General features: G+C 38.4%; 2 protein-coding genes and 1 long non-coding RNA gene across 7 annotated transcripts in view; 1 reads left to right on the top strand and 2 right to left on the bottom strand.

Annotated features, from left to right (window-relative positions):
- LOC131234006 (dol-P-Man:Man(7)GlcNAc(2)-PP-Dol alpha-1,6-mannosyltransferase) overlaps positions 1 to 10,378 on the bottom strand; it is a 30,222-nt gene extending 19,844 nt beyond the window's left edge. The window contains exons 1-8 of one of the 4 annotated variants that reach the window (XM_058230958.1): positions 10,025 to 10,378; positions 9,848 to 9,933; positions 9,041 to 9,082; positions 8,873 to 8,918; positions 7,570 to 7,656; positions 4,099 to 4,154; positions 3,539 to 3,656; positions 2,680 to 2,738 (exon numbers count right to left, since the gene is read on the bottom strand). In XM_058230958.1, coding sequence (XP_058086941.1) covers positions 2,680 to 2,738; positions 3,539 to 3,656; positions 4,099 to 4,154; positions 7,570 to 7,656; positions 8,873 to 8,918; positions 9,041 to 9,082; positions 9,848 to 9,933; positions 10,025 to 10,085 — 555 coding nt within the window. In that variant the 5' untranslated portion in view covers positions 10,086 to 10,378. The remainder of the gene's footprint in view (positions 1 to 2,679; positions 2,739 to 3,538; positions 3,657 to 4,098; positions 4,155 to 7,569; positions 7,657 to 8,872; positions 8,919 to 9,040; positions 9,083 to 9,847; positions 9,934 to 10,024) is intronic. The other 3 variants (XM_058230953.1, XM_058230956.1, XM_058230957.1) reach the window with 3 other exon arrangements.
- Positions 1,664 to 1,964, top strand: LOC131234007 (uncharacterized). The gene is made up of 2 exons (XR_009165458.1): positions 1,664 to 1,789; positions 1,852 to 1,964. It is a non-coding gene; the product is annotated as an uncharacterized LOC131234007 (long non-coding RNA).
- Positions 10,379 to 13,476: 3,098 nt separating the features above from the next.
- Positions 13,477 to 19,654, bottom strand: LOC131233504 (probable WRKY transcription factor 12). Of its 2 annotated transcripts, none has more exons than XM_058230229.1 (4): positions 19,235 to 19,652; positions 19,023 to 19,099; positions 18,460 to 18,621; positions 13,477 to 13,878 (listed from the first exon to the last, which is right to left on the bottom strand). In XM_058230229.1, exons 1-4 carry the CDS (start codon positions 19,481 to 19,483, stop codon positions 13,716 to 13,718), a joined length of 651 nt encoding a protein of 216 aa, XP_058086212.1. In that variant the 5' UTR covers positions 19,484 to 19,652; the 3' UTR covers positions 13,477 to 13,715. The 2 variants fall into 2 exon arrangements, with proteins under 2 accessions (XP_058086212.1, XP_058086213.1); XM_058230230.1 differs by having other exon boundaries at positions 13,751 to 13,888; positions 19,235 to 19,654.
- Positions 19,655 to 22,696: the final 3,042 nt, after the last annotated feature.

The raw sequence follows: 22,696 nt of genomic DNA, 5'->3' as shown, positions 1-22,696 counted from the left end.
AGCTAGATATCCTGATATATAATGTGTGTGTCAGTGTGCGTGTCTTACTCTTCATGATCAAAATAAGGCATATCATGATAAGAAATAAAACTAGCCTAAAATTCTATTGTCCATTCACCGAGTCAAAAGCAACACATGTTCAGAAGCAGCACTAAATATATAAGTTGTATACAGTGGTGTTCCACAATCATTGGAGTCTTTCAGTTCCCCCAAGTTTAGTGCAGACCAGTCTGAGCTCATTCAAATAAGTCAACAACTTAAGAGTGGTTTTCCTCAAAAGCCTATCATTGTCTGATTGAACATACTAACTTTTATTATTCACATTCAATGTATTTATAATCTCAATTGATAATAATCTCCTTTTCCTGAAAGATTGATAATAATCTCCATAGCATCTGCATCCCTTACAGCTCAAAGAATCATAGAATCTTCTACTTTTTTCTTTTTTCTTTTTTCTGTTGAAAGGCTACAAAATTTTCATTAAAAAAGAAAGGGGGAAAAAGAGATGAGATATCTATGCAAGATTACAACAAAGAAGACCAAGACAAAGAAGAAATGGGGCACTCAGCAAGAGCCTTTATACTTGACGCCCAACCCATTACATCCAATTGTGCCCTTATTAGATCTCTGATGCCATCCCACTCCAATTACGGAAACATTGATAATTCCTTTACCCCCATAAAGCCCAAATACCTGACAGAATAAATGCTGCCAAATTGTCCTCCCTCTCTGCCCAACTCCAATCCTGTGTCAGGCTAGGAAGAGGCTCTCAATGGTTCCTGGCATCACCCACCAGACATTGAAAGTATTGAAGAATTGCTCCCATACCTCTCCAGTGAAAAAGCAATGGATAAAGAAATGATCAACCGACTCTAAATTCTGCACACACATCACATATTTATTTGGGATCACCATCTTCCTCTTTTGAAGGTAATACCTTGTTTCTTCCCACCAACAATGCAGATGCCACTACCTTGGGAGGGGCTCCATAGAACCAAACAATGAGGTGTGAACCAGTGTTTTCAGTAGCGTAGGTAGTGTACGCTACATAGCGTGTACAGTAGCGTATATCCCCTGTAGCGCACGCTACAGGGGTCATAGCGTATGCTACGGAAGTGTAGCGTGCATCGCAGGCAGTGTGTGCTACCTTATTTGGTTTTACACTGCCGTAAATGTTGGTGAACTCACACCACAGCAGTAACTTAAGTTTAAAATAAAATAAAATAAATAAAATAAAAAAACACTCTATTCGAATAGTATTCGACAGCCAGCCCTAACCCGACGCCCGACGCTACTTCCTCTCCCCCTCTTCGATCTTGCAATCGAAAGGTCCTTCGAAGGGGCTTCTGTGGCCGATTGTAGGAGACTACAAGGAGCTCCATTTGGTGCAGTTTCATCAACAATGGAGAAGAAATGACAGAGAAATCGGATTTCCCCTATTCCGGTTGCGATCGGCTGTGGAGCTTGAACTTTCGCATATTTCATTAATTCAATCTCATCTTGAGACAAAAATAGGTACGCATGCTCCTTTTCTTTTTTTTTGAATTTCTTTCGATGTACAATGAAAATAACTTGGTATTTCGAGTTTTTCTTATTTTTTCCTTTTTAAAATGCTAGTTATTGTGCGCTTTTTTTTTTTATCTTTATAATTTTTTTCATTTCTTTTTCAATATCTCTATAGATATAGACTTTTTTTTTTGTGGTATAGCCCACGTGGGGCCCACTGAGGTGTGTGAAAGGGTGGATTTGCATTGTTTTCTATGGTATGGCCCACGTGGGGCCCATTGAGGTGCGTGAAGGGGTGGATTTGCATTGTTTTTCTATGTTGTGGCCCACGTGGGACCCACTGAGGTGCGTGAAGGGGTGGATTTGCATTGTTTTCTATGGTGGGCCCATTGTCGTGTGTGTATGTGTGCATTGTTTTTTATTGTGCTATTTAATATTTATCATATATATATATATATTTAAATAATAAAAAATAGAAGTATTGTGTAGCTTACGCTACACGCTATGCAATTTCGCTACACGCTACAGAGGGTTGAACGCTACGCAACACGCTACTGCTATTTAAAACACTGGTGTGAACTTTGTGCTCCCCCGAAACATGCCCTTGTATCATACTATAGAGAAACCAGATAGAGAACCAACCCAATTTTTCCTTGTTCCACCCTGCATCTTCTACAATTTTTGCTTTTTTGCATCAAAAAATTAATCTGACAAACTTCAAACAAGAAACTCAAACACCCATCGAATCACCATCTAAATACATGTTGATAGATCAGCTAATTGCATCTATTAGCGAAAGCACAAAGAAAATAATCAAGTAGAATACTTAAATATGGGGAGTATTAAACACATGCATTCATCTAACAAAAAATAAAACATAAGGACGAAAATATAGAAGCAGCATAATTGAGCATAGAATTTGAGATGTGTAAAGCAATTTAGATTGAAGCTATAATCTCTTGATATTCTTGAGTTATCAAACACGGAGCCCTTCAAGCAAACATAAATCCACTTAGGGCTCCAGAATTAAATCCAGTTTATTTTGCAGCATGGAAGATTCCTGTAACTAAGATGTTGCACATATTCTAAAATAAATCTGCCCAGAATCTAATTGCCAATCAGAGCTACAATGCGTAGTTCAAAACTGATATTCTGTGATGACAAGATACATACCAGACATCTTAAAGCTGCTAAAAAACTCCCCTTGAACCAAAAAGCATATCCTAAGTTGACTGCATATAGAGAGAGGAGAATATCAGTCCTAGCTCTGGAAGATAATCTTCAGCTTTTAACTTTTTGTTGTCAGGATTTCAAGTCAAAATCACAAAACCAAATTCTTCTTTAACAAAGAATGAGATGTGATAGAAATGGAAGTTACTGTATAATAGAGAAAGGAAAAGGAGGTCTGTGTATGATGGTGAAATAAAGGAAACACGTCTCCAGCCTACTAGTAAGAGTGTACGAATTATCATTTGTTAACTTGTCATCATAAACATAAAACAATATGTAGAGAAATTTTCTTTCCTATTGCTACCTATATTTTGGATGTCAATTAAAACGAAGATATACTGCAGCCTGATGAAAAAGACAGGGAAGTGACTCCAAGATCACTACCATTTTTTAAAATTAAAATCCCTAAGGCTTTAATTTCCTGGAAAAAAAACAATATGTAAAACATATTGGCTAAAACTGCTAAGACCGTTGTTGCTATGTTCTGATAGTTAGCTTCAAGCAACCGAACTTATTGCATCTTTACAACTAATTCGGTCATTGTGACAAAACAAAAAACCACAGATTAGCCAGTTCTTCACACGCTTCCGTCTTCCATATCTGGATTCTGGAATGCCTCTATTCATGCTTCCATCCACCCACACAAGCACAAAATAAGAATTTAGGTACATGTTAGAAGTGTTGTCTGACCAGAAGCATCACATAAATAATATTAGATAATGAACATGCAACATCATTATATTAATAATGGAACTGCAATAATACGGGAAAAAAGTGTAATTGATCTGCAAGAAGAAATCACCTAAGCCTAAAGCTAGTATATTAGGAAGTGGCCGTGTGCAGTAGAACAGTAGATGAAATTGAATAGCTGTTAGTATTACAAAGAACGCTTCAACCTGATGACCAAATTTCCGTCTAACCTGTACAAATGTATAGTTCTGATCAGTTATGGATCAATAAAAATTGAATGTACAAATGTGTGATTTTGATGAAAGAAAGATGACTACTTTCAATTACACATTTGAAGATTCATTTGTCTGAATGACAGTGTTGAAAATGAAATGAGACCATTGCGTCAAAGGGACTTGCATAGGGAGAGAAGTCATTACGACTCGCCCTGACTCAGTTGGACTCATTCTGAGTCTGGATTTGGAACGCGACTCACCCAATGATTCTTTCTCCACCGAAACCAAGTTGACTTGGTTTCAAAAAATATTTAGAACCATCGTATGTATACTATCCGCAAACCCTTATAAAAAGTTTAAGAATATTGGATTCTTAACATGAAACAAAAACAAAAAAGAAGTGCAACTAAGATACTTTAGTTGGATGGCAAGCAAATAGACATTATGCTAATCATACCTCAATGCGGAAAAAACGCAACGTTGACAGTATGATGAAACCTAACACCAAACGAACTACACATGGGCAAAAACAATCAAAGTTAGTGACAAGATTTAAATATAGCATACCAACTGCTGTTGTATAGCAAACCAAACAAGATCAATTAAATTGAAGCAGATCAATTTTCTTAATATCATCACTAAACATGTATGTTCAGAAAATCCATACTAAACATGGACAATGGGCAGCGAATATTGCTGAATGCTTTGCTGGACATTCTATTTAATTTTTGACAAAATATCATACTAGGCCTGCTTGGATTCACTGAACCGTACAATGAGAAAATGCCGCTTCCAAGGAACGAGTTTTTCCGTTGTTTGTTGTTGTAAATTTCCTAAAAACGCCATTTCCATTTCAATCCCATTTCCTGGAAAATGCTCTTTTTCCATTTCGTTGCCCATACTTAAGAACATAATTATCAATAATTTGAGAAGGGGAGGAAACAATCCATCTCTCTACGAAGTGCCCTGAATGTTCCCCAAATATTATGCCTTTGTGGGGTGCCATTTAGAGGCTTTTCATAGTTGGGAGCAGTCCTCCCGTCCATATTAATTGGATGATCATCCTCTCTATATCCTCTTTTTATTCCCTTTTAATAAAGTTTAAGTTACCCTTTAAAAAAAATGTTCACCATCAATTTTTATTTTTTATTTTTGGAAAGGTATGTTCACCATCATTTATGCCACCGGCCATCTACCACATGTTAGCCACATATACCCCCGACAGTCTTCAAGTGCCCCAAGTTTGCCACCGGCTATCTTCAAACTACACCGCGTGTTAGCCACATATAACAGCAACAATCTTCAAGTGCCCCATGTTTGCCACTAGCTATCTTCAAGCGCCTAACATGTCCCAATGGGCCACCATCCATCTTAAAGTACTGCAAATGTGCCAATATGCCATATGTGCAACTGCCCATCTTCAAGTGCCTTGCTTTTGCAATGTGTGGCACCGTCATCTTAAAGCGCTCCATGCGCCACATTTGAAACAGTGCCACCAACCATCTTCAAGCTCCCCAGATGAGCCAAACATGCCAATGTGCCACATGTGTAACATGTGCTACTATCCATCTTCAAGCGCCCTAGATGTGCCAAATACATGTGCACAATATGCCAAATGTGACAATGCAACATGTGCCATAATCTATCTCCAACGCCACAAATGTGAATTTCGAAGAAAAATTCTGTTTTGCCAAACAATTCACTCGGAAACTGGATGAAAGTCTTCCAAGAAAATCTTGTTGAAAAACAATCAACAGAAACACCTTTTTCATTTCCCATCATTTTCTGGAAACAATGTTCATTAGGAAAATCATTTCCTCCATTTTTTTCATGTATCCAAACAGGCTCTTAATACGTTTTACTAGAAAAATTACAAGGCATCTGCCACTGGTGGATATAACTCCAAAACATGAAATGACCAATTCCTCCAGTTCTTAACCTCCAAATAAAGCCGAGATTTGCTATGTAACCCATCAGAATTTTATCGAGAATAGGAATGCCATTTGAGATGTGACCACAGAACTGGACACCAATGGCACGATGAAGAGTGACACTGCCACCTTGATGGTCCTTCAGAGTGGCTTGACGAGACTACTCAACTAACAAGAGAATAATACCCCAAAAAGATAAGAAGATTGTGGTCACTGAAGATGTTAAATCATGAAGAGCTTGCACGAAAGATAAGCAAAGAGATCCACGATATTAAATATAAAAATGTCATGCAGACAAAGAAAGGTAAGTTTGTGACGCGGGATGGGCGTGATGAGGTCAAGCACCGTCTTCCTCAAGGGGATAACTACTCCGAATCCACGGAGCTTTTCTGAACTCCTCACAGAGATGCCTCGAATCCACAAGGAAAGATAGAACCTAGAAATAATTCTAGAAATTCGAAATAAATTACTTGATAATTGTCTGGTATGTATGTCCCTATTACACCATTAATATAAAAAAAAAAAAAAATTCATAATTCATAATTATCAAAAATAGCAAAATTCTAACTCTAATAAAAATCCTAATTCTAATAAAACTCTTCTAAAGCCTAATTTCTAAAAATAAAAATTCCAAATAAACTTTTGCTAGAAGAGTCCTACCATGATTACGAGTTTTTTTTTTTTTCTAAAAAGGAAGAAATTCTAGAACTCTAAAAATAAGAAAATATTAAAAAATTCGGAATTACTAAAAATATTAAATTTTTCCTAAAATTTCGTTTTTGAGCTGAAAGCGCGCGTTTTCTGACGAAATGGATAGTTGCGACCCACTTTGTGGGTCGGTTCACCTCGGATGGCTCGTTTCAGTAAAGATGGATAGGTTGCGCGCCTCGTAACGATACCGTGATCAAAAGTTATGATCAATTTACGGTCCACCTTCTTTTGGTCCAACCATGCTAGGAATGTATCTTTGTCATGTTCTACATCAGTTTGCTAGTTTCTGTTATAGTAGTGTAAGCATGCAAAGTACAAACAAACAACTAACCAAAAAGTAAAAAGCTTATACTATGGAAAAAGTAAAAAGTTTATACTATGGCTTTGTCTTCTTACAAGGAAGATGGAGTATAAGAAAAATAGCATTTGCCTTTTAGGGCTTGTTTTACATATTTATAATAGAAAAGAAGAAGAGGAAAAAAATCTATACTTATTAATTCCTACAAAATACCTAATCATAATGAAGCTTGATGATCCTATTCATCCATTCTACAGATCCATAATAGGCATATAGAGATTATTGTATGTCAAATAACATCCAAAGTGTTGGTTTCAGAAGATGGAATGTCTGATGTTCTCCGGCCTTTCTCCTGACTGTTGCTGCATTTTTACTCAACAGGTGATTTTTTAGGTCACTGACTAAAGGGTTAGGACCTTCCACTCTGCAGATCATTAGGCGTCCCATCCTTGGTGGGGCCATCAGATCAACGTTCTGGATCACCAAACTGTAGGCCCCATTTGTATGAAACTACCATCAGGATAATACTTCCCCCCCTGATGCATCTGGATGACATGCCACCTCACAGTCAACTTTTGCCTAGAAAGTGCATCTGTTTACCAATTATGTTTAATAAACAATAAGTCATGCTGATCTTCAAATTATGACCCAAGAACTTAATGCCATCAGAATGACAGTATAATTGAATTGCATGGTAGCAAAACATTTACTCTTGAAGGTAGCAGCAATATTCAACGTGAGCAAGTTTCCAGACAACATTGGCATAATGAAAGGATCTGGAAGATTCTCCCAGAGAGAACTTTATTCCAAGTTCCAACCAAAACTACAAGATGTAAACAGATTTTAGCGTAGTCCACATGGAAGCAAAATGATCTTTCGTTTCTAAGTTTTGAATACAAGCATACAGAAACATTCTTTTTGATACCTTGAGAACACAAAACTGTGAAAAAATAATAATAATGAGTTTGCCAGGATCTAAAGAACCAACCTGCAACAAGATTATAAAGCTTTGGCAAATTTAGCAAATGCACGGCTAATGTAAATGGTGATGCCAAAGTCGAAACAAGAATGGAACCTGCAAGGGAGACATTATTAAGTGATTGCAACCATACCAAAGCTCAATCCCGTAATTAATGAACCCGAATAAAAGGACATCAACTCAACTCTCTCAAGACACTGGCTCATTTGATTTTCTCAAAACAAAAACAACCAGATCTCTGGAAGAACAAATGCAACCAATATATTCAAGTATGTTGGCAGAGTAAGGGTAAAACCAAGATTGGTCACTTCTCAAGTTCGCACATGTAAAATCATGTTAAACTACTTCTAATGAGATCATGCGCTGAATTTACTGCCCAATTGGCATAACTAACAAACATCTCTATATCTCTACTATATATAGCACGAGTAGCTTTGGACAATTTTACTAATGCAATTACTCCTCTGAGAGTCATGACTCATGAACCTTGGGTTTTAAAAGGACATTGGAAGTAATTTTGAGCATAGAAGAGGGTATTTAGCTCATTGGCACAGTTATATATATATATATATATATATATATATATATATATATATATATATATATATATATATATATATATATATATATATATTAGGTTAGCTTGTTAGTACACACCCCACTGTCAGTACACACTCCACCGTTAGCCACCCCCACTAGGGAATCGATACCAAGACCTCAGTGTTGAAACGAGGTATCTTCACTCAGTCTACCACTTGAGATATGGATCAGGGTGTGTTCATTGGCACAGTTCTTTGTACTTCTTAACCCACAGTTCAGATTTTACCCACTGCCTGTTACAAGCCTGACAATTTTAGCTGATTAGGGTAGGAGCATTCAAATTTATTATGCAAGTAGCCTCCCTCTCTCCCTCTCTGATAATCATAACCAACAGGCCTAACAAAGAATCTATTACTCATAAGCTGCGGGGAAAGCTCAATGAACAAATTCTCTTATTTTGAATGATACAAAATATGTGTTTGGAGAAGTTACTATATTTGTATCGAATAGGATGACCATTGGCCCAAAGGGCCAACATGCTCATTTCTATTTTGATAAATGAGCTCACTTGTCATTTGAAGCCAGTTTGATGGACTTTCTGCTTTCCACCTAATATAGAGTGGGGCTTCCACAGTTTTTGAATTGGGTGCATTTTTGCCATTGAAACAGGGGCACAATTGCCTTTTGTGCCCTTCAGCAAAAGGCACTCAAATATCATTGAAAGAGAAACAATTAAATACATACATTTGCATCTATCAAGCAAATATCTTACCAATGAAAGTACGCGGAACGACTCCCGGAAAATCCAAATGGTCGTACTGTGACAGGCAATGAATATTGTTAGCAAATGCCATTAGGTGAAATCTTGACTCTCTAGGAACCAAATATCTATTACAATGAGTTCATACAATGGACCAAAAGGTGAAGGGACTGAACTTGCCTTCTCTAGATGATGGCGAAGATAAATAACATCATGCATTGCCTAAATAGCAGCAACCCAACAAGATAACAGCACGAAATAAATGAGTTAGTCACAGGGCTGGATTTGAACAAAATCTACATGAGCTAGAAGTAAAATTGCATGCTGTTAACAACAAAAACAATAACAATTATGACACGATGAAATGGTTAAAAGCAAAATAATATGTTTTTTTAGAGGAAAGATGTTGGTGTCTACCTATATATTCAAACAGTAGAAGAACATGTTGGCAGACTACAGTCATGCACATGCCCAATGCATACATGTGCACCAACCAGGAACGTTCAAGATGCATCTTCCATAACTGGTCAGTCCTAACCATTCTATTTGGACCATCGACCCATTCATCATTTCAAATGTCCATTCAGTGGCCACCAATCGTACATTTAGGAAGATTCAATCACAGCGATTTTTGGGATACACCCCATCCACAGAGAGATGTACGATTCAGAAGGTACGGGTTCACGTGAACGTAGTGAGCCCATGCATGAGTATGATCCACCATACTCTTCAGGAGTATCATAAATCCCTAGAAAAGAAGAACACTGACCACGAGGACAACTAGGATGATTGAGAACTTGAAAAGAGCAATACTAGTCTAACAAAAACTAGACGGAAAAAATAATAATAATAATAAAAGAAAAGAAAAGGAGAGTAAAATCTGATGAAGGTTTTCTGAACATAGCATTTCTACAGATTGAGATTAACAGAGTGTCCATACATCGTCGGTAAAAGGCGCAAACAGAAATGTTTCTATTAAAATAGCACCTGGACATTGAAGCTCTCTTCGACCTTTGTGTACGGAACCATGAAAACGTAAAACGCCGCGATCGTTCCAAGAAGTAGATCCCATCCTGCGGCAGATGAGTAATTCTTACAATCAGATACCAGTGAGAGAGAGAGAGAGAGAGAGAGAGAGAGAGATCAGATAATGGGGAAATTCACCGTAGAGCTCGATGATCTTAGAGGATTTAGCGTTCAACGCTTCTGTACTCTTCGCTGCCATCGCTGCTGTACCAGAGAGCGCGAGAGAGAAGCGTGAGAAGGGTGGGATATCTTATTTAGCGGGAAGAAAAATCCGATGGGGAGTGGTGGCACTGGGCCCGGCTTGTCCAGACCCGAAAACTGGTTAGCAATGGGATTAGGGCTCGCCCGGGATTTGGGGGTCAATCGGCCTGGGTCTGGCCATGCTCGGGCCATTGCCAGCCTAAAGTCCGTCCATGCCTGAAAATTAATCAAATCCCTGTATCCTATGGCAAATGTTCCTGATCCATCCCTCGATTAGGTAGGACCCACATGCACAAAGAAATAGCTACTTGGGAAAATAAAAAAACCAAGGTCTATACAATCATGGTTGATAGACTCTGCTACATGGACTGAATCGTCTGGCCTTGAGTAGAGTCGCACCTCACCTAAGTCGAGAGTGAATTGGCTGGGCCCTACTTGTGGGTGACTCATCTGGGTGATGCATTGTGCTTAACCAGATGAGTCCAAGTTGATTCGTCTGAGTCACATTGGAGTCGGCCGAGTCTTAAAAGCATGGTTCATATGTAAGATTTGTGTGTGTACCTAATCCATGAATTGCACCGGCACGTAAAGAGAATTAGGATGCATGTACACATCCCATCCCAAAAATTGATGGTGCCATACATGCTAGGGGCAAGCCCAGGCCATGGGCCAAGACAGGAGGTCCGATCCCAGACCCGGGTCCAGGCCCGTTGCCAGCAGCAAGCGGCTAACTGAATCCCACTATTTCCACACGTGCCAATTTTGGCTTGTGTCAAATGGATCCGTTGATTCATCAGGTGAGAACCACCTCTTATGTGATTTGGACCAAAAGGAAGTAGGGCCATTGGGGTGATTGACCAACTGTCCACATAGACATACTTGTATGGCCCACCCAATGACGAGACTATCCTATATTTAGACCGATATGACATGAACCCACCTGAAAAAGATTAGGGAGTCTGGATCTCGCACATCCCCGCAGTACTAGCTGGTGTGCAAAGATTAAAAATGGCTAAGGGTGGCAATGGGCCGAGGTTAGCCCTAGCCAGCCCTGGCCTTGGCCTACTTGGGCTTAAAAGGATCTGGCCCTGTAAAGGCCGGTCTATGAAAAGGGTTAAGTGATCAAAGCCTTAAACTTTCAAATAAGCCCAATTTATGAATTTTCTCTTTGGATATTCTCCATTCACAGTAAATCCTACATAAAAAATGGCTTGAAAGTGACAGCAAATCATGCTATCGTCTTTAAACTACATAGTTCGTTGAATGAACCATTAATAAGTGGCTTCAAACCATTATAGCACTTACCCAGTTAATGATTGGATCGGGCCATTCGTTATTAGCCCCAGCCCGAGAAATGGGCCTTGAATTCAAGCCCGACCCATGCACTCAGCTAAGTTCAAGGGCCCAAACCCTGGCCCTACTGGCTCCGGCAGCCCACCCCATTGCCCTCCCTAAGCCAACTGCCCACGCTAGCCAGAGGGCGCTGCACTAAATGCAATGGTCATATGTCATTGAATGAGTTATCAAGAACTTTACAGCCGTTAATGTTGCACACATGTGCAACATCTAAACCGTTCATCTGGTAAGTCCTGTTATTGTAGGATATCCCTCTTCCCGTTTGAGAGTTTCAACGGCTGGCTGAGCTTTTCTTAACGTCCTATTTACGATCGATCTCCAATCCGTAGCTAAAATGATGCATGGGTCGGTATAATTCTTTAGGCACGGTCCATGGATAGTAAATCCCATTAGATGGACGGACAGATTCGCATACGTGCATGTGACATATACCAGAAAAGAATGGCTGGCATATCTTAGATGTAAGTGATCACAATGGATAACGTGACCTTTTTCTTTTTTTTTTCTGCTAGCTACAAGGATTTTGCAGACTTCTTTCATTCATAAACTGGACCGGATTGGACTGTGGTAATCCAATCATTTGGAGTGGAAGTTGGGTTTTGTAATCCTGGTTCGGTTGGGTGGGTCCGGGTTGGACTTTTGTCACCTGACCTGAATTCGGTCGGCTCGGATTTGAGTTTTGGATATTTGGCCGTCGGAATCTGTGTTAATGGTCTCGATCATGTTTGTGGATCTGGTCAGGTTTGGGTTGGGTTGATACGAAAATGGATCCAGCTTGGGTTGGTGGGTCAGCTCAAAGATACCGTCAAATTCAATTTAAGTCAACAACTGAGCCGTCTCTGGAATTTCGAGTAGACAACAACGAATCCCATAGTTTACCAACCCTGACTCGGTCTGTCATCGGTGACTCCACAAGCAGTCAAATTTTTTATTTTATATTTTTTATTATAAAATAAATTAATTGATTTCTCACAGAAATTAGAAATCCACCCCAAATTAAAGACTCGCCCTACCTTTTTGACTTGGGAAAGTAGACCTAAGTGCTGTCCATCCCTGGTTCCACTGACCTAGTGATCAGGTCAGTGACCAGGCTGAGTTGACTCGACAGGATCCTAGGTTGACCCGTCTCGTTTTCGAAATATTGCCAATCCAACCTGGGTTCATCAATTGGTAGATTAGACCTGAACATAAGGTTGTCGAAAATTAGGTTAGATATACTTGGCTGCCCGAGTCTCCATTACCTAGTATTGTTTTTAGGGAAATGAGACTTGGAATAATTTTCAATTTACAGCTGCTTGTGATCTTAGCCAAAATATCATAGGTGGCCAGGACACATCCAGCGGAAGGTCCTTGGATTCTGATAAAAGCCAATAAATGGTGGTAAGAAAGCATTTAATTAAACATATTTTATGAGAATAGAAATCATGCTTATTGAGTTTGGGAATTGGGAATGGCATTCTAAGAATATTTTACAAACAATGTTTCTATGGTGGGAAAGAGAGAGAAGAGATCTTTAAATTTTTTTAAAAAAAAAGAAGAAGAAGAAAGACCCATGATGGAAAATTGTTCCCGGAAATTCACAAGCTAGCTTTCATGAAAGAAAATGAAAAACATATCTTTTGCTTGAAATTGTTTTCAACGTAGAATGTTTCTAAGTATTTCCAGGAACCCAAACACAGGAAATAGACACTTAAAGATTCCCTTTCCAAGAAGGCTACTAGCGGCCAAATGAATACTCACAAGCAATGCTCGCCATGACAAATGGACCAGCTTGATTTTGGGCCAAGGCATCTGCACAATGGGGTCCGCCGACCAGAAAATTGAATCTTGCACATATAACCCATGCTTGCACATGAGCATAGGTTCAAAGAAGAATGAAATTGAGCAAAAATAGCACTCTTCAGGTTGGAAAACTTCCCTGCTTGTGCTAGTGTGCAAAAATGCATGCCTGCAGTACAGTGCATGTAAAACTAGTAAAAAGATTACCCAAGAATGACTTGCATCTTCCAATATTATCATACATTGCAAAAAGATTACCCTTAAATGATCTTAATAAATCAATTCTCAAACGTTACTATGCTAATGAAAATAAAGATACAGGTCCAAATGATTGTGCTTTGAACATTGGGTAGTGGGTATTGGATTTTTCGCATACAAATGCACCCTTTCAAAAGCTTTATGAAGATTACTACAAACAATACATGCATCATCCTTGACTATACTGATCCAATCGAAGATTGAAACTTTATTTTGGATTCTTCGATTAAGTTGATTAGAATGAGCTGAAGCCTTCATGTTCGGACGATTGCGAGTCATCACATGGGGAATGTGTGTGCCTACCTTCATATGTCGTTATCACCATCCGGCAATCTTCTGATAACCGCTCGACTCTTTTCTTCACTCGGCAGTTATTGTGGGTACACCGGTAGTAACTTCTGATGGAAACTCCAAAATAACAATTGTGGAAATGTGAATGGTTTAGTACAGCGAGCTGAGAAAAATATAACGGCTGGTTTGATAGACACCAAAAAATTAGTTCTGCCCATTTTAGCATATTGCGATTATATACCAGAGATTATAATCTTTATGATCTCTATGAAAGACCAAGTTAGAGATCACAATCTTTAATACTTAATTATGATTAACTAAAAGGTGATCAATTAATTTTTAGTTGTCTATTAATGGCCTATTTGATTTTCTAATTTCTATGAAATGCAAAGTAAATGAGCCATCGTTATCATTTCCAAATGTTTGTTTAAAAAAAAAAATATTCATAGTAAATTAAGTGTCAAATACAATTATTGAGGAAGTAAGCAAAATAACTTGTAATTATTATATTTTTACATAGTGATTTTCGAGTGAAGCTAACAACGTGACAAAAGCATCATTGCAACCAAATGTAAGTGATGTTAGTATGCAATTATAATAGTAAATAATCATTTATCCATTTACAATCATTTACCATTGTAATTGGAAAACCAAACATGCCTAAGAGAATTAAAATATAACGAGCACTGTTGGAATAAATGGTAAGAGTGGTAATTATTATTATTATCATTTTTGGTTAGCAAGAGCAACGGAGCTTGCATATCCCCCACCATCCAATAATGGTCAATGAGAATCATAAATCATTTCAAAATGGTTTTTCTTTTTTCTTTAATCTGCATTTTGAAATGCTTGCTAAATTCCCGCTGATCAGTTTACTATCAGAAGATGTGTGCGCATGGAAATCACTATGCACACCATATGCATTAATTGAGTCATGCCTCTCTTTCTACGACGGATTTCTATAGTTTCATGACAACTCTTAGCTATTCTAATTGGCTTTTTCCAACATTCCCTAGCTTGGCTGAGTAACTTGAAACAGCGATACAAAATTTGTGAGCTTTGCTAAGGGAGCATTTGAATTGTAAGTTACTTAAGATAAGCTACTTATGCATAAAATAGCTTATCTTGATTTTTACTTATTAAACAAAAACTATTAACTACCTGTAAGTCAAAAAGTTACTTATAATTGATCTTAAACCAAACTTCTTATCTCAAATAAATTAAAAGTAATTTATTTGAGACCAGTTTGGTTTAAGATCAATTATAAGTAACTTTTTTAGTTGAAAGGTACTTAATTACTTTAGTTTAATAAGTAGAAATCAAGATAAGCTACTTGCTTAAGTAGCTTATCTTAAGTAACTTAAGATCCAAACACTCCCTAAGTGTCCGCGTGCATACTAAGTGGATCATGTGCATGCTACACATGTACCAGCATGGCACATATTTATAACATTCAATCTATCCATGTGAATGCTACACAAGTATTGGCATGGCACATATTTATGACATCCAATCCATCCATCAGAGGATTCCCACCATGTAGGGATAATATACATTTGAAGAGACTTGGCCAAAGTTTTATTGCTTGTCTTTCTTTTACTTACATCGTGTCCCATTTGTAGAGCGGACCAGATTTATTTTAGGGCAAGAACATTTATATAGTAGTGCCTACCTGATGAACAACTCGGATTTTGCACTTGTCTTTGCATGGTGGCGTGTAGGTGATTAACCTTATAGGCACGATGGCTTAGCAAAGCATAAAATTGACAGAGGTTACTTAGAGAATAGTAAATCCCATGTGTCTACATAAGGCATCACATCTACACCACACAACATGTGCCAACCTGGTAGATAGGTGCGAGATATAAGCCGTCCATCAGGTGGGTCTTACCATCTAGATGCCTTTTCCAAAATTAGTACTGTTCCATTGATCAAGCGGGACATAGTTTGATGAGCTTTTAACATGGTATCAGAGTAGATAATCAAGTATTTAAATTACAGGAGCATCCATTAATATATTCTTCCAAGGGCAAGCCTGGCTTACTTATGATGTGAGTACTGTGAATGTGAATGTCCCTCTGCTCACTCATTTATGGTGGTATTGGAGTGTTACAGCCTATTGATATACATTGCATAGTTCATGAAAACAAATGGACAGCTGAAGCCACTTTGCCAGATATTTTTTCTTTTTTTCTGAGCTGTCCATTTGTTTCTAACAATGTGGCACGCATGATGAATGGACGGACCTTGCCACCTGATGAGCGCCTTTGATTTCTCACCATGTGCCACATTGGCATATATTATAGGGCGCAGATGGACCATCTTACACGTGCGGGAATAAAGAAGCCTCATATGTCAATAATATGATATCATATATAGACAAATCCATGATTGGGACTCGTGAGCTAATTCATGTCTGCAATATTTAGTATCATATATTAAGACTATATAGTCTCGCACCAATCATTACTCAAGAGAAAAACTTTGATACTCGGGCCAAGAGTGATGGATGATAAACAGAAACTTAGAAATTATATAGGGGCATATAACTAATTTCAAATTAAACTGTCCAAAGTACGGTTCCCATTTAGATGTATCATCAACCAAAAGAAATAAGTTTTATTCTTTATCTCCCCGCCGGATTGGTGGACATTTATTGGGCGGTTGAGAAATATCCAACGGTCCCATTTACACAAGCAGGTGTACACGAGTATGATTCTGAGTGCCAACAAATGAACCAATCATACAAAAGCCTGATCTTATCTCGATTTTAAAAAAAAAAAATCACTTTTTTAGATCCTTCATTTGTATGTTTCTATTAATAATTTCCTGCAATGCGCATCACTTGTTGCATTCCTTTTTTGTTTTGTGATCCAGACCTTTCATCTAGTAGGCCCCACTGTGGATGGACCATGTGGTATGTCGTAGTATGTGACCAGTAACCTTCGCAGTCCATATGGTCGACAGTTAAAAACAACGATCCACATTTCCACACCATTGTACGGACAATGAGGGTCTCTGGTCAATGGGTTTTCACCTTGTGGCTCATCCATGGTGGGACATGCTAACAACACCAGTGAACCATGCTTGCAAACCTCGATTTTTATATATTTCATCTAATTAAAACTTTCCACACCAATTTAAGAAAAGATATCATAAATATAACCTAACGGTTTGTTTATATAACAAGAACTAATGTTAGGAGAGGATCTTAAAATGAAGGAATGGTTCTGATTTAAAAGGCTTAGAACTAAAACCTTCCATATATAACATTCTAAAAATGGCTTCATCTTAACTTGTAAATAGAAGCTTGTAGTATGAGATAAATGCATAAGGATGAAGATTTTTGGAAAGTAATAAATAGGAGCTTATATTGCTTGTTTAGATCATTTGGTATTAGATAACACAGATAAGAATGAGAGTATTTAAATATAATATGAATGAGCACATCTGTTCATAAATGGCATTAATAAACTGACATTTTCCCTTGTTCCTTATGTAAGAAATTGTAAAAGATTGAGAAGTTTGTAAAATCACGTCTTTTTTTTTTCTTTTTTTCTTTTTTCTTTTTTTGCTTTTCTTATCAAGGTTTTAGCTGACCATGCACCTATGGTTTAATTGAGGGTCTGGTTCTTGATGTAGTAGAATGGTGGATAAGGATTTGTGTAGCGGACCACAATTAGTTGGAATGAAGCTTAGATGATGATGATGATCAATGGATATATACTAATCTCTTGGGGGGAGGAGAAAGAACACTCACAAATCACCCATGTATTGCCTCCAGCTTGGGAGTTGAGTTGGTTAGTGAATACCCTCGCTAGAGGCAAGACCCGCGATTCGTGTAGCCAACTACAGTTAGTTGGGATAAATCTTAGATAAAGATGATCAATAGATACCATTATCTTGATGTGGAAAAAAATAAAAAGAAGAAGAAAAATCTCCCAACTCTCTCATATTCTGCCTCTAGCTCGGGAGTTGATCAGTTGGTTAGTGGATACCCCGACTAGAGGGAAGACCTGTGATTTGTGTAGTGGACCCCACTTAGTTGGTATAAGGGCTTAGATGATAATGATGATGAATACTATTTATAGATGAGAAAACACACGGACACATACAAATCACCCATATATTGCCTCCAGCTGGGGGGGGTTGAGTTGGTTATCACGTACACCACCGATTAAGTCTTGTTGGTGATCATGAAAAAGATAATTCCAAAATATATATAAGAAAAATGACTCATATATGAGGTGTATGTCAGCTCTCACCAACCCCACCCTAACCAGATTTAAAACTAACACAATGAGAAAGCAGTGCCCTTCCATTGCTGCACCTTTAACCGTGATCCAGTGATGAGATGACAATGTGGGTATTTTTGTTTCATAGGACCCATTGCTAAAGTGCATGAGATAGCCTCTACATATTAACCTGATTAGTGAACTAGACCCATAGATCCATAGTGCGATTATCAGGGTGCAATATGAGGAACAAAGATGCGAATGCGTGGGGTAAAAATAAAGAAATTCACGCACTGGAATAATCCAATGGCTCAGATGAACTTATGAGTGTTTAGCTAAAGACGCCCATCACTAACATTATTAGAAAGCATCACTCAAGTGTAATTTCTATGATAGAAATTTCAGTGTAATTAACATGTTCAAGAGCATTTAAGTTGAACTTATAAAGGTTACCTTGGATGGAGACTGTTCTTCACAATCTTTTGGCCATATTTCCGCCATTTGTAACCATCATCTAGCACATCAACATCACTCCTTGTTTGAAAACAGAACCTTGGTTCTCTAAGCTTCCTCCTCATCTTCACCTTGCTCTTCTCTGATGTTGAGCTTCTCCACCTCCAAAACCAACCCACCTTAGTTTCATCACTGATTCTTACATGTTCTTACAAATTAATAGAGAAAAAGTGACCTTTTTCCTAAACTTCATCATGACATACACACACAGATCAAAATGTAAAGGCTGTGAATTTGATCATGGGTTGCACACATGCACGAGTGGGTCACACACGCATGTTTTTTGGCACCAACGTTTAAAGTATTGTCTGAAACTTATATATATATATATATATATATCAACCGATACATACCGGTATCATCCATGAATGGCCTGAAACAACCCCATATTGGGCAATATGTAACAGTATTTATGGTGAAAGATACCTAACTTAACACATCCATTTCAAACATTGGTCATGATTGCACCAAATGAAATCTGAAGAGAAAAAATGGATGCCTACCATGAATTACAACCATCGTTGTTGTTGGTGCCGGTGCAATTCGGTTCATTTCCAGCCCTGGGATCCAAACTCTCCATCTGATACAAACCAGAATAACAAACCCATGTTAGAGAGGGTACCAAAGAGAGAACGAGCGCATTGCATGATTCTCGCTATTTTGCCAGCCATCGACATACCAGAAAGTGTGATCCAGTAATTCATTTCAGACCCACCTGATCATGATTCCATGGCTTGGAGATAGGGTGATCATTGAATGCCATAGGGGTGTTGAAAGGCATAGAAGCCTGTGGTGGTGGAAAGTGACTACTGGTCTGGGATGAAACCATGAAGCTTAGGCCATGGTTCTCTTCCATTTGCACAAACTCCATGTCGTGTATAGCCTGAGTGCCCGAAAATGAGCTGTCTAAGTCGTAGCAACGCGGGCCACCTTCTCCTGCTCGTGCTCCTTCCATAGCTGCCATCTCCAACTCTCCTTCTCCTCCCCTCCGCTTGGTTCGGTGCACTGAACGACCTACACGAGAGACATGGTCTGGGGTAGGTTAGCGTGCTTAGGCCGTTTGGCTTTGGCTTTTCAGATAGGCATCGGTCGACCTGTTAACATCAGAGACTAGAGAAGAATGGTGAAATGATTGTTGTTATCTGGCCACTTAGTGTTTTCGTGATTTTTAGTGGGAGACTGTTCATGACTATGAGAGATATTCCTTTTTCAAAAAGGATAAATAAAATTAAAAAAATCTCTCATGTGGGTAAGAATTTTTTTTTGGTCTTACTTAGGTTGCGGTCCAAAAACGACGGAGAATTTGCGAAAAGCAGGTAAGGAAAAAAAAAACAGCGAGAGAGAGAGAGAGAAAAAACTCAAACAACTAACCGCCAGTTCAACCAATTGCGCCAGCATGTTTGGCCACACGGTTAAAAGACTTGGAAACTCGACCCGACTCGTTCGGCTCTGAGTCGAGTCGTGACTGGCTCGAGTCGGGGGTGATTCATGTTAGCGAACTGGATTGGGTCCGAGTTCACTCGGATGAGGTTGATGCCACTCGTCCGAGTGTTAAAACCGTGGTTTGGGCTTTGGGATCCGATTAAAAAGGCAAAAACTAAAAAGAACTAATCGCTAATTTGGCGTTGGCAGGGTGATAGGGTCATTGATTTTCAAGTGGGTAGTGGTATGAGATTTGACTGCTATAGTTGTTTTTTATTTTTATTATTATTATTATTATTCTTTATAAAATAATTTTTCACTAAATTGATGTGTTCGAATGTGCCCAGCCTTTTTTGGGGCGGTTCAAATCAGCCCATCCATCCTTCCCAAAGGGTCTTAGTGAAAGTTGGTGTTGGTTTGGAATTCGATCATGTAACACATGTGTAAAATTTGTGGGCGCATAAGAATTATTAATATTATTATTATTACTATTCTTTATAAAATGATTTTCACTAAATTGATATGTTCGAATGTGCCCAACCTATTTTGGGGCAGTTCAAATCAGCCAATCTATCCTTCCCAAAGGCTCTTAATGAAAGTTGGTGTTGGTTTGGAATTCGACTATGTGACATATGTGTAAGATTTGTGGTTGCATCATTTTTTATTTTTCATCTAAACAACTAGGGCACAGCAGAATTGATTGAGTCTTATTCAAACCGAAACTACTGACCCTGGTGTCAAGATAGAGCGGTGATTGGTCAGAAGTGGGACCATTCATCTATTCAAGAAACTGTTGAGTACACTATCAAACGATTTGCAAAGGTAGGGAATAAAGTTCGAAGGGCTAAAGTTTACGAAGATCCTCAATTAATCGTCAATCAGCTCAATGGGGTGTAAGATGCACAAATGATAATTTGATTTCATACTTTGAAGCAATCAAATGATTGTTCAGTTGTGATGAGGCCATGGTAAATTTCATACAAAGAGAGGAAAACACTAATGCTAATTACTTTTACTTGATCGTGCCTAGCTATTTGTTGAATGCGTTCTTATTTTATCAATAGCCTTCTACGCATTCTTCAATATTGAAATAGCCCTAACGGTTATAAGCACTTACCGCAAATCACGTGCATGACACATCCCTTCAAAGATTTGTTTATCAATGAGTTGTCTTCCATATATTTAACACATATCTTAAAGATATCATACATGTTACGTGTCCATATCTACACCGTCCACCTAAAATTATCAGATCTTATCCAAACAATTGGATGCCAAAAATGAAAAGCCAACCCATGCATAGGCTACAAAGTGAATTTCGAAGCTTCTTAATGTGTATTATTTTCTATGATATGGTCCAACTAATAATTTTATAGATGATTTTTGGTGCATTCCATCATTACGGTGGGTCTCACTTGATGGACGTGTTGGGTGGCCTACACACAACAAGGTGGATTTCCTCATTGACAGTTGAATGACATTTGTATAAAGGTAAATAAGTTTCCAAGCATAACTTATAGCTTGAAAAATTACAGTTAATTAAACACATATAGTATAATTACAGTTATATACATCATCTAATTATAGTTATATATCTTAAAAATGTTATAATACTTTTTCTTTATACATTTAGCCAAATAGTCAACAAAAGAGAATAATTAGTTGACGAAAATACACGCGTAAATGAGAGCTATCTATATGGGTCATTCATCAGCTGGCCCACCTTTGACATATCTTAATTAGCTAGCCTGGTCCGTTCATCAGGTGAATCACATATATATTCGAAAAGCGACCCATAAAAAGGAAAAGGCTAGGATTTATATTCAATATACACGTGGTGCACTTGATGAGTGAATCGTCCAGATTTTAGGCCAGCGCAAATCGGCAGCAGGCAGAACTAGCTAGCTACCTGACGAATTTATAATACACGTCCTGAAGAAATCTTCCCAGAAGTCCTAGATGAGCCATAGTCCAAATGATGAAACACATCTAACCGGATTTTCTCATTGTGTATGCACCAATGGCTGTGTTCTGTGGCTCGTGACTGATCATTGTCTGTTTGCAACTACCGAATAGATGGTTATCCCCGATCTGTGTGATTTCTAGCATATGGCCCATAGTTTGAATGGTCTGTGTAATATGTAATCATAGATAGCCACGTGTACCGTGGATATGCAATCAATTCTTTATCCACTAATGTTCAACGATCGATAAATGGAGATATTATACTGGATGCACCATATGGTTTAAGAGGTTTGGTAAACACACATGCATATATGGCCCAGCCCACTAGCCCATGCAGGGCCAAGTTGGTACCCGTGTGCACGATCATACCTGCTCATCGAATGCAGATCAGGTTCCATGGCCCATAACTCAGACCATTTGCTAATCAAATTGCTCTATGCAGCCAAAAGAAATTTGTTTAGCCATCCATTGGTCGTACTAGCTTACTTGTTTTAGCCGTTCATTTGTTTCGTACACCATAGCCACATGATCAAGGGGACACTAATGCAATTCGGGCCAGAATATTATCTAATAGGAGGTGTTCATCTAAGGAAACCATGCAAAAATCGCATCGATGGGATGATCGGATCCATCCTTGGCTTAATTTTCTATGGTCATCCATTTTCCAAGCTATGGATTGGGATGGTGTTTGGGTAGGATCTGGGCAGTAACAATTGAACGGTGTGGATGATACCACGTGCCACAGATGATAATTCTGTGTTGTGGGTGAGATATACAGGGGACAACTCAT

The sequence above is a fragment of the Magnolia sinica genome, chromosome 18 (assembly GCF_029962835.1).
Source record: "Magnolia sinica isolate HGM2019 chromosome 18, MsV1, whole genome shotgun sequence".
Classification (NCBI taxonomy): Eukaryota; Viridiplantae; Streptophyta; class Magnoliopsida; order Magnoliales; family Magnoliaceae; genus Magnolia; species Magnolia sinica.
This window is presented reverse-complemented; position numbering and strand designations above follow the sequence as displayed.

Excerpts from the sequence above, each read along its gene's own strand:
- LOC131233504 (XM_058230229.1), bottom strand. The coding sequence starts at position 19,483 with ATGGCAGCTATGGAAGGAGCACGAGCAGGAGAAGGTGGCCCGCGTTGC. Across the intron at positions 19,100-19,234 it reads AGCCATGGAATCATGATCAG|ATGGAGAGTTTGGATCCCAG; the intron begins GTGGGTCTGAAA and ends GGTTTGTATCAG. Across the intron at positions 18,622-19,022 it reads AACGATGGTTGTAATTCATG|GTGGAGAAGCTCAACATCAG; the intron begins GTAGGCATCCAT and ends TTGGTTTTGGAG.